The 10,132-nt window shown below is 37.6% G+C and overlaps 1 protein-coding gene across 1 annotated transcript; it reads left to right on the top strand.

Annotated features, from left to right (window-relative positions):
• The first annotated feature begins 8,915 nt into the window (after positions 1 to 8,915).
• Positions 8,916 to 9,866, top strand: LOC121031236 (olfactory receptor 11G2-like). The gene has a single exon (XM_040476425.1). It carries the CDS (start codon positions 8,931 to 8,933, stop codon positions 9,864 to 9,866), a length of 936 nt encoding a protein of 311 aa, XP_040332359.1. The 5' UTR covers positions 8,916 to 8,930.
• The last annotated feature ends 266 nt before the right edge of the window (positions 9,867 to 10,132 follow it).

A 10,132-nucleotide genomic window follows, 5' to 3' on the forward strand; every position in this document is an offset into this window, starting at 1 on the left:
TGAAACATTTTTGATCTGTAAAGAACATTTCAAAAACTTACATCTGGCATGAATACTTGATGGTGAAAGTGAATGCTTTCCCTCTAAAATCAGAAACAAAACAAGAATTCTGCTCTTACATTGGATATTCTTTCTTGCTTTGTCAAAAATGAGTTAACCATTGGGGCGCCTGGGTGGCGCAGTCGGTTAAGCATCCGACTTCAGCCAGGTCACGATCTCGCAGTCCGTGAGTTTGAGCCCCGCGTCGGGCTCTGGGCTGACGGCTCAGAGCCTGGAGCCTGTTTCCGATTCTGTGTCTCCCTCTCTCTCTGCCCCTCCCCTGTTCATGCTCTGTCTCTCTCTTTCCCAAAAATAAATAAACGTTGAAAAAAAAAATGAGTTAACCATAGAGTTGTGGGTCCGTTTCTGGGTTTTATATTCTGTTCCATTCATCTGTCTGTTTTTGTGCAGGTACCATATTGCCTTGATGACTACAGCTTTGTAATATAGGTTGAAATCCAGAATCATGATGCTTCAAATTTTGTTTTTCTTTTTCAGGATTGCTTTGGCTATTCGGGGGCTTTTGTGGTTCCATACAAATTTTAACACTGATCTAGCGCTGTGAAGAATGCTGATGGTATTTTGATAGGAATTGCATTAAATGTGTAGATTACTTTGGGTAATAAAGGCATTTTAACAATGTTTATTCTTCCAATCCATGAGCATGAAATGTTTTCCCATTTCTTTGTGTTTCTTCAATTTTTTTCATAAGTTTTCAGGGTACAGATGTTTTACCTCTTTAGCTGGATTTACTCCTAGGTAACTTATTGTTTTTTGGTGCAATTGTAAATGGAATTGATTCCTTGGTTTTTCTGCTGCTTTGTTATTGGTGTATAGAAATGCAACAGATTTCCACAAGTTGATTTTGTATCCTGCAACTTTGCTGAATTTATGTATTAGTTACAGCAATTTTGGGGTGGACTGTTTTGAGTTTTCTACATAGAGGATCATATCGTCTGCAAATAGCAAATGTGTGACTTCTTCCTTACCACTTTGTATTCCCTTTATTTCTTTTAGTTGTCTGCTAAGGCTAAGACTTCCAATACTATATTGAACAGTAATGGTGAGAGTGGGCATCCTTGTCTTGTTCCTGACTTTTGGGGAAAGGCTCTCACTTTTTCCCCATTGAGGATGATATGAACTATGGGTCTTTTGTATATGGCATTTATGATGCCAAGGTATATTCCATCCATTATTTTATTGATGGTTTTTATCAAGAATGGATGTTGTATCTTGTCAATACTTCTGCATCTATTGACAGGATCATGTGGTTCTTATCTTTTCTTTTATTAATGTGGTGTATCACATTGATTGATTTGTGAATATTGAACCAGTCCTACTGCCCAGGAACAAATCCCACTTGATCATGGTGAATATTCTTTTAACGTAGTATTGAATTGGATTTGCTAGTATCTTGCTGAGAATTTTTGCATCCATGTTTATCACGGATATTGGCCTGTAATTCTCCTTTTTAGTGGGGTCCTTGACTTTGGAATCAGAGTAATGCTGGCATCATAGGATGGGTTTGGAAGCTTTCCTTCCATTTCTATTTTTAGAACAGTTTGAAAAGAAGAGGTATTAACTCTTCTTACTAGACATGTTGCCAAATGCAAGGGAAATGAGAGCAAATATGAACTACAGGGACTTCATCAAGATAAAAAACTTCTGAGGGTGACTTGGTGGCTCAGTCAGTCAAGCATCGACTTCAGCTCAGGTCAGGATCTTATAGTTTGTGGGTTAGAGTCCAATATCAGGCTCTGTGCTGACAGCTCATGGCCTGGAGCCTGCTTTGGATTCTGTGTCTCCTTCTCTCTCTGCCCTTCTCAACTTGGGCTCTGTCTCTGTCTCTCAAAAATAAGTAAACTTTTAAAAAATTAAAAAAAAAAAAAAAGACTTCTGCCCAGCAAGGGAAACCAACAACAAAACTAAAAGGCAACCTACGGAATGGGAGAAGATACTGCAAACAACATACCTGATAAAGGGTTAGTATCAAAACTTTATAAAGAACTCATCAAACTCAATATCCAAAAAAACAAGCCAGTTAAGAAATAGGCAGAAGATATGAATAACCACTTTTCCAAAGAAGATACCCAGATGGCTAACAGACAAAAAGATGCTCAACATCACTCATCATTAGGGAAATACACATCAAAACAACAAGACAGCACTTCACACCTGTCAGAATGGCTAAAATTAACACAATAAACAATAGGTGTTGGCAAAGATGCAGAGAAAGGGGAACCCTCTTGCACTGCTGGTGGGGATGCAAACTGGTGTGGACATTCTGTAGAACAGTATGGAGGTTCCTCAAAAAAAACTAAAAAGAGAGCTACCCTATGGTCCACTGACTGATGAATGGATAAAGAAGAAGTGTTATGTATATATGCAATGGAATATTATACAGCCACCAAAAATAATGAAATCTTGCCATTTGCAATGATATAGCTGGAGCTAGACTGTATTATGCTAAGTGAAATAAGTCAGAGAAAGACAATATCATAAGATTTCACTCATATGTGGAATTTAAGAAACAAAACAGATTAACATATGGGAAGGGGGGAAGAGAAGAAAGGGAAACAAACCACAAGAGACTCTTAACAATAGAGAATAAACTGAAGGCAGATGGAGGAAGGTGGGTAGGAGATGGGCTAGATGGGGGATGGGTATTAAGGACGGCACTTGTGATAAGCACTGCATGTTTTATGTAAGTGATGAATCACTGAATTCTCCTAAAACCAATATTTCACTGTATGTTAACTAAAATACTAAAAAGGTTTAAAAATCTGTTGAAGGACTTGCAATCAGAATATGTAAAGAACATTCAAAAGTCAATAATAAGAAAACAAATGACCCAGAGCACCTGGGTGGCTCAGTCAGTTAAGCATCTGACTTCAACTCAGGTCATGATCTCCCAGTTCATGGGTTCAAGCCCCACCTCTGGCTCTGCACTGACATTTCAAAGCCTGGAGCCTGTGTCAGCTTCTGTTTCTTCCTCTCTCTCTGCCCTTCCCCCACTTACAGTCTCTGTATCTCAAAAATAAATAAACACTAAAGAAAAAAAACTTTAAAAGGGGCTCCTGGGTGGCTCAGTTGGTTAAGTGTTGGATTTTCGCTCAGGTCATAATCTCACAGTTTGTGGATTTGAGCCCCGCCTCAGGCTCAGTGCTGCAGCTCATAGCCTGGAACCTGCTTCAGATGCTGTGTCTCCCTCTCTCTCTCTGCCCCTTCCCCTGTTCAAGCTCTGTCTCTCTCTCTCCAAAAAAATAAACATTAAAAAAAACAATTTTTAAAAAAAGAAAAAAAATGACCCAATAAAAATATTGATAAAATATTTGAGCAGACATTGAACAGCACATATACAAATGACAAATAAGTGAATGAAAATATATTCAAACATCACTAGTCATAAGGGAATTACAAGTTAAAAACACAATGAGTTACTACTGTATACATACCAGAATGACTAAAATTAAAAAGACCAACCATGGGGTGCCTGGGTGGCTCAGTCAGTTAAGCGTCCGACTTTGGCTCAGGTCATGATCTCGTGGTCCGTGAGTTCGAGCCCCGTGTCGGGCTCTGTGCTGACAGCTCAGAGCCTGGAGTCTGTTTCAGATTCTGTGTCTCCCTCTCTCTCTGACCCTCCTGCATTCATGCTCTGTCTCTCTCTGTCTCAAAAATAAATAAACGTTAAAAAAAAAAAAAAAGACCAACCATACCAGTGTTGGTGATGATATAAATGCACTGGAACTCTCATACACTGCTAGTGTGAATGTAAAATGTTGGCAGCTTCTTAAAAAGTTAAGCATATATCTACCACTTGATAAAGCCATTTCACCCATAGCTATTTACCTAATAGGAAAAAGCATATGACATACAAAGTCTTATACACAAATGTTCCTAGCAGGTTTACTTCTAATAACATAGTTTATTTATAATAACTAGAAACAACCCACACCCATCAAAAGGTGAATGGATTAATAAATTCTTATACATCTTTACGTACATATTACATATACATACATATTACATATTACTCAGCAATAAAAAGAATGATCTATTGACAGATGCAACAACATGGATGAATCTCAAAATAATTGTGCTGAGTAAAAGGAAGTAGACCAAAAAAAAAAAAAAGGAGCATGGTATTATTCCATTTATATAATGCTGTAGGAAATGCAAACATCTACAGTGAGAGAAATATCAGTGGCTACCTGGGGAGTGAGTTCAGAGTGGGGTAAGAGGCAGGAATTGAACAGGGGCACACTTAGAGAAGTTAGGGATAGACTTATTGGTTGATTAATTAATAAAACAACCAGTCAATTGATTTGTTAAAATGTCATTCTACTTGTGAGAGGTTTAAAACAGGGAAAAAATATTATTATAGGGAAAAAAAAAGTTAAGGTAGGTCCCAAGGGAAGTGAATAACAAGCAGAAAAATGTCTCTTGACACTGTTTTCCTTTTAGAAGCAGTAAATGGATCCTCAAGGATTAAAAAACAAAATAAAACAAAACAAAACAAAAAACAGGGACTACTTCCTGACAGACTCTGCTTATAAACCCTCCACCCTTCCATAAAAAAAATCAAGGATCCTTATCACAATCACTTCCACCTCTTTTCTCCTAATTACTGTCATCTCTCTAAGAAAATAAAACAGAAAATTTGAGAAGCTTCAGTTTGGAACTCCCTTTGCTGATCCAGGTAATAATCTTATGAAGTATGGAGAAGAGCAAAAGTCATAATCTCCTAGCTTTTACCTACAGCTCTCTTCAAATTTGCTATAGCCATACACATACAACCAATATTTCTTAAGCTTTTACTGGTCAGGCAATGGTCAAGGTACTTCCACAGGCATTTATCTCATTCAATAATCTTTACAGCAGCCCTTTAAAGAGGGCATTTTTATGCCTACTTTAAGGTAACTGAGTATTAATTTCCTATGACTAATAAAAAAAAGCTCTTGACTCTAAATCCAATATTTTTCTGTTATGCACACTGGCCTGCCGGCCTAATTGGGAAAATTATCCTTACTTTTAAGTATTTTCTAGAAACAGATCACCAATGTTACTGATGTGACAACACCCTCACTGAAACTATACAAACCAGCTAAAGGAGGAAATTGAGTTGTCATGAGACATTTCTAACCTGGCTATGGAGAGAGGGCCAACACATGAACATACCAAGATCAGGAAATGTCTTCCTCCAACTGTGTATGGCATGACCTGGCCCATTCATGTGGTCTATCTCAACCTTTCCTAGGTTGACTAATTAAACAAGTAAACCAAAACAAGATGATTGTTGCTAATTAACTCAGTCGACTAACTCAGCATGGAGTCATAAACACAGTGATATTCACAGCCCCCTCTGCAGTGGGAATCTGTCTTTTTTTTTTCCTCTGACAGCTGCAGCTAAGACTTGTGGCAAGTAAGCATCATAGTTTCTTCTGTACAAATGAGCTAAGTGATAAAAGATGAGTAGCAATACAGTCCTGTTAAATATATTAGATTGAGCATAAAATGATGATGGCCATTCTTATTTTCTAGAATCCCTCCTAGCTTTCTAGAACAGCTTTGTGAGACTTCCTGACACAGAACTGTTCTGAGAAGAAATGGTTTTACTCAAAAGTCTAACATGATTGATTTTTCCATTTTTAAGGAGTAATATGCTGCTGCTTGGAAAATTGAGGGTAGAGGAACAAAAGTAGAAGCAAGGACTTGTGTTAGGTTGCTGCTGCAGAAGTCCAAGGAAGAAAGGATGTCATTTGAAATTGGGAGAAAACAGTGAAGACAAAGAGAAGTGCATGATGTGAGTCACAGTTTAGAAACAGAAGCATCTTGCTGATGCATTGGATGTGAGGTGCGAAAGAAAGGAAGGGATGTAAAATTAGACTAAACCAGGAAAAGTAAGTCCTTAAACATTAAGCCATTTAAACTGCTGAAAATATTTTGAGGCGATGGACAATGTGATTATTGCAAAAATATAACCTTTTAGAAACATCCTACAAAACACTTTGGTTAAAAATGCCCCAAACACAATTAGTAATGAATTATTTTGACCTACTGAAAATTTTATTGAATTTAAAGTCCATAAGTGAATTTCACACGTTAAGTAAATTTTATTTTGAGCCACTTCTTCCATTCATTAGCAGTTAATGTATTGTCATGGATCCAACATTTGTTAACAGCCCCATTCGAAGAACAGGGCATTTGGAAAAATGGTTGCTTCAGAAAAGACCACATTGTGAATATGTTCATCCTAAATGAGAACAGTGTAAGGTAATGCAAATGTGTGTTAGATATTTTATGTCTGAATTAAGTTTGCCTTCAAAAAATGGAATATTTGGTATCTGAAACTTAATCTCAGTCCCTAGCCACATGTTCTTAAAATCAGAAAGGAAAGGGCATTTAGAAAGTGTAAGTTTATGGTACAAGAACCAGAACCTGTTCCTCCCACAGCTGAGGCTCTAAAAGCCTCACTGTAATATAAGTTAAGATATAAAATAGCAGGACCTTGGGAAATTTTATTGACCAGATGAGTCCCCCACGTCATGAAAATCATATGAAATCCAGACCTAGATCTGTCTCTGAAAGGGAAGCTTTGGTACACAGATTATAAATTCTAAATTATTACTCAGTTTGCTGGTCCCCTATCACAAATCTTCTTAAATCAACACAAAAATACACTATCATCAATAGACCACTGTCAGATTCCTTGGATAACTATGCAACTCTCAAAAATAACTTGATTGTTTAATTGATACTATAATCCAGATAATGGAAATAGATATTTTTCATGTTCCTTAGGCATGCCCTATTTACAGAGGCTATAATAACTAAGACCCAGGATTGAGGACAGGATTATTTAACAACGGTTTTGTTGTTGTTGTTATTGTTGTTGTTTTAACTCAGAAAAGCATAAAGCCATTATGCAAATGTATAACCTTCTAAACTCATTCTGCCTTGAGGCACTCCCAAGCAGTGACTAGAAGGAAGCTTTCTCTTCTTTTCAAGTTTCCTGCTCTGTGTACCTTAACTTTGGATCAATAGTATCAGGTTCCACAGTTCATAGAGCTGGAATAGAAACCAGTGGATTTTGCAGTCATATTCCCAGCCCAGACGATCAAAGACCTATTTCCACAAAGCCAAATTAATGTTCATCCTATCCCTCAACTGTACCTACCCTAGATGGCTGGAGAACTATATTAACAGAAGTGAGCTAAAGCTATTTGCTACAATTTGAATCTTTTATTCCTGAAATTGGTAGATTGCATTGCCAAATAGAATCAGTGAGTTCATTAACTACCTTAAAACAGAAAAGTGATTCCATTAGTCCTAAGGGTCTGCTGCTCCAAGGCCACACAATTTGAATTAGCTTTGTCCACAAATAGCTCTGTGGGTGTGATCTCTCTCTGGAAACTGAAAAAAGTGTATTATTCAATCATTTTTATGAATATTCATTAAGAGCTGTCTAAGTGCAAAGCATTATGCTAATTCCCAGTCACTTCTGGTAAACTAACTTACACAAACTGATTTTGAGCCTATGAAAAAGTTCTATTTGAAACTTTCTGCTCAGTAAGATGCTTCTGAGTGAGCCACTTCCAAGAATTCTCTCTTGGAAGAGGCATACAGGAAAAGTGGCAGGTACAGTAAAGAAATGTCTTATTTAAATTAAAAGACTGATCATAAGACTCAATGTTCATGTAAGATGGATAACAGACTTCCCAGAAGTGGCTGTGAATTACATCATGCATTACAGTGTTCTCCTAAACCAAGTTTGAGGATAGTTTTTTTTTCTTTTTTTCTTTTTCCTTTTCTATTTTTTTTTTTATTTTTATGTATTTTTTTTTTTTTTCTTAATCACTTCTGGACTATTCTCTCCTGAAAGCAGAGCTGTTCTGATGTAACCACCTACTCTGGAAAAAATTGCTGCCAAGAGGAGAATTACCCAGTCTAATATCACCAGAAGAAAACAAAAAAGAGAAAGCAGTTAAAATGCACTCTAAACATCATTCCCCAGGCTCTGGTAAATATAGACCTTAGTATTAGAAAAGGGTGTTGACAATCAGAGCTCTCATGTACTGTCAATGTAAGCGGAAAATAGTCCAATAATGATGGAACACTGTTGAGTTTAATCTAATAAAATTGAAGATGCACATATTCTATTATCCAGCGTATAGAAATGCATGCATGTGTGAACCAAGAAAAATGAACTTTATATTCATAGTAGCATTATTCCTGATAGCTAATAATTAATCTATGTTACGGTTTATTCATGGAATGTAATAGTATAGAGAAGGAAAAATGGAAAAACTACAGATAACATGCAACAACATGAATTTCACGAACTTACTGTTGAACAAAAGAAGCCATCCAAATGTATACTTTCCTTTATGTAAAGTAGAAAAACAAGAAAAACCAAATATTTTTGTTTAGGAATGCATACTTTTTTATTAAAATAAAAACAAAGAAGCGATTACCTTAAGGAAAAGAGAATGTTACAATTGGAGGAAGAGAGAGGCAGAGGATAGTGATTGTGATGGAGCATGAGAGAGGATTCTAGGATGCAAGTGATAGTCTATTTCTTGACCTTGGTAGTAGTAATACTATGGAAGTTTATGTATAATGACTTATTAAGCTATAAGTTTATGTATTAAGCATGTTTCCATATATTTCACAATAAAGAAACATTTCTGTCTATCCACTGATATTCACTGGCTGCTTGTGTTTTTCAGTCCAATGACTAAGCCAGAACAATATTTCAGGATTAGACAAAAATACTAACTACTGACATGTAAATGTTTATTGCATTCCACAGAGTGGTTTCAATACATATGTGGGTCCCCATATACACAGACATTCAATAATTTGATGGTCTTTTCACAGTTCCCAGATACATGAATATCTCCAACACCCCCAACACCTCCAGCACCATCACTGGCTTCATCCTCCTGGGCTTCCCTTGCTCCAGGGAGGAACAGATCCTCCTCTTCGTGCTCTTCTCTGTTATCTACCTCCTGACCCTCATGGGCAACGGGTCCATCATCTGTGCTGTGCGCTGGGATCAGAGACTCCACACACCCATGTACATCTTGCTCGCCAACTTCTCCTTCCTAGAGATCTGGTATGTCACCTCCACTGTCCCCAACATGTTAGCCAACTTCCTCTCTGACACCAAGGTCATTTCCTTCTCTGGGTGCTTTCTCCAGTTCTACTTTTTCTTCTCCTTGGGTTCTACAGAATGCTTTTTCTTGGCCATTATGGCATTTGATCGGTACCTTGCCATCTGCTGGCCTCTACACTATCCAACCATTATGACTGGACGTCTCTGCACCAATCTTGTGATCAGCTGCTGGGTATTTGGTTTCCTCTGGTTCTTGATTCCCATCATCATCATCTCGCAAATGTCCTTCTGTGGATCCAGGATTATTGACCACTTCCTGTGTGATCCTGGTCCCCTGTTGGCCCTCACCTGTACTAGAGCCCCTGCAATAGAGTTAACTAGCTCCACCTTAAGTTCTCTGCTCTTATTTATTCCCTTTTTCTTTATCGTGGTGTCCTATGCTCTTGTTCTGAGAGCTGTGTTGAGGCTCCCTTCAGCAGATGGACGAAGAAAAGCTTTCTCCACCTGTGGGTCCCATCTGGCAGTGGTTTCACTGTTCTATGGCTCAGTGATGGTCATGTATGTGAGCCCAACATCTGAGCGTGAAGCTGGGATGCAGAAGATGGTGACTTTATTTTATTCTGTAGTTACTCCACTCATCAACCCTATAATATATAGTCTGAGGAACAAAGATATGAAACATGCTATGAAAACAGTGTTGAGAACATAAAAGTAAGAGCCTTGGTTTAAAACATTTGGGGGCAGAATCTGTTTTTAATTTCTTAGCGAAAAAGAAGACTACCTGACATCACTCAGAAAATTGTTTATATTGTTTTTGAACTTATACACCATACAGCTTCTTTCCTAGAATTTATGGGGCTATAAGGGATCTCAAAGATGAACTCATCTCCCTAATTTTAAATTTTTTTTCAACGTTTATTTATTTTTGGGAAAGAGAGAGACAGAGCATGAACGGGGGAGGTGCAGAGAGAGAGG

The sequence above is a fragment of the Herpailurus yagouaroundi genome, unplaced genomic scaffold (assembly GCF_014898765.1).
Source record: "Herpailurus yagouaroundi ecotype Mexico unplaced genomic scaffold, PumYag 141, whole genome shotgun sequence".
Lineage (NCBI taxonomy): Eukaryota > Metazoa > Chordata > Mammalia > Carnivora > Felidae > Herpailurus > Herpailurus yagouaroundi.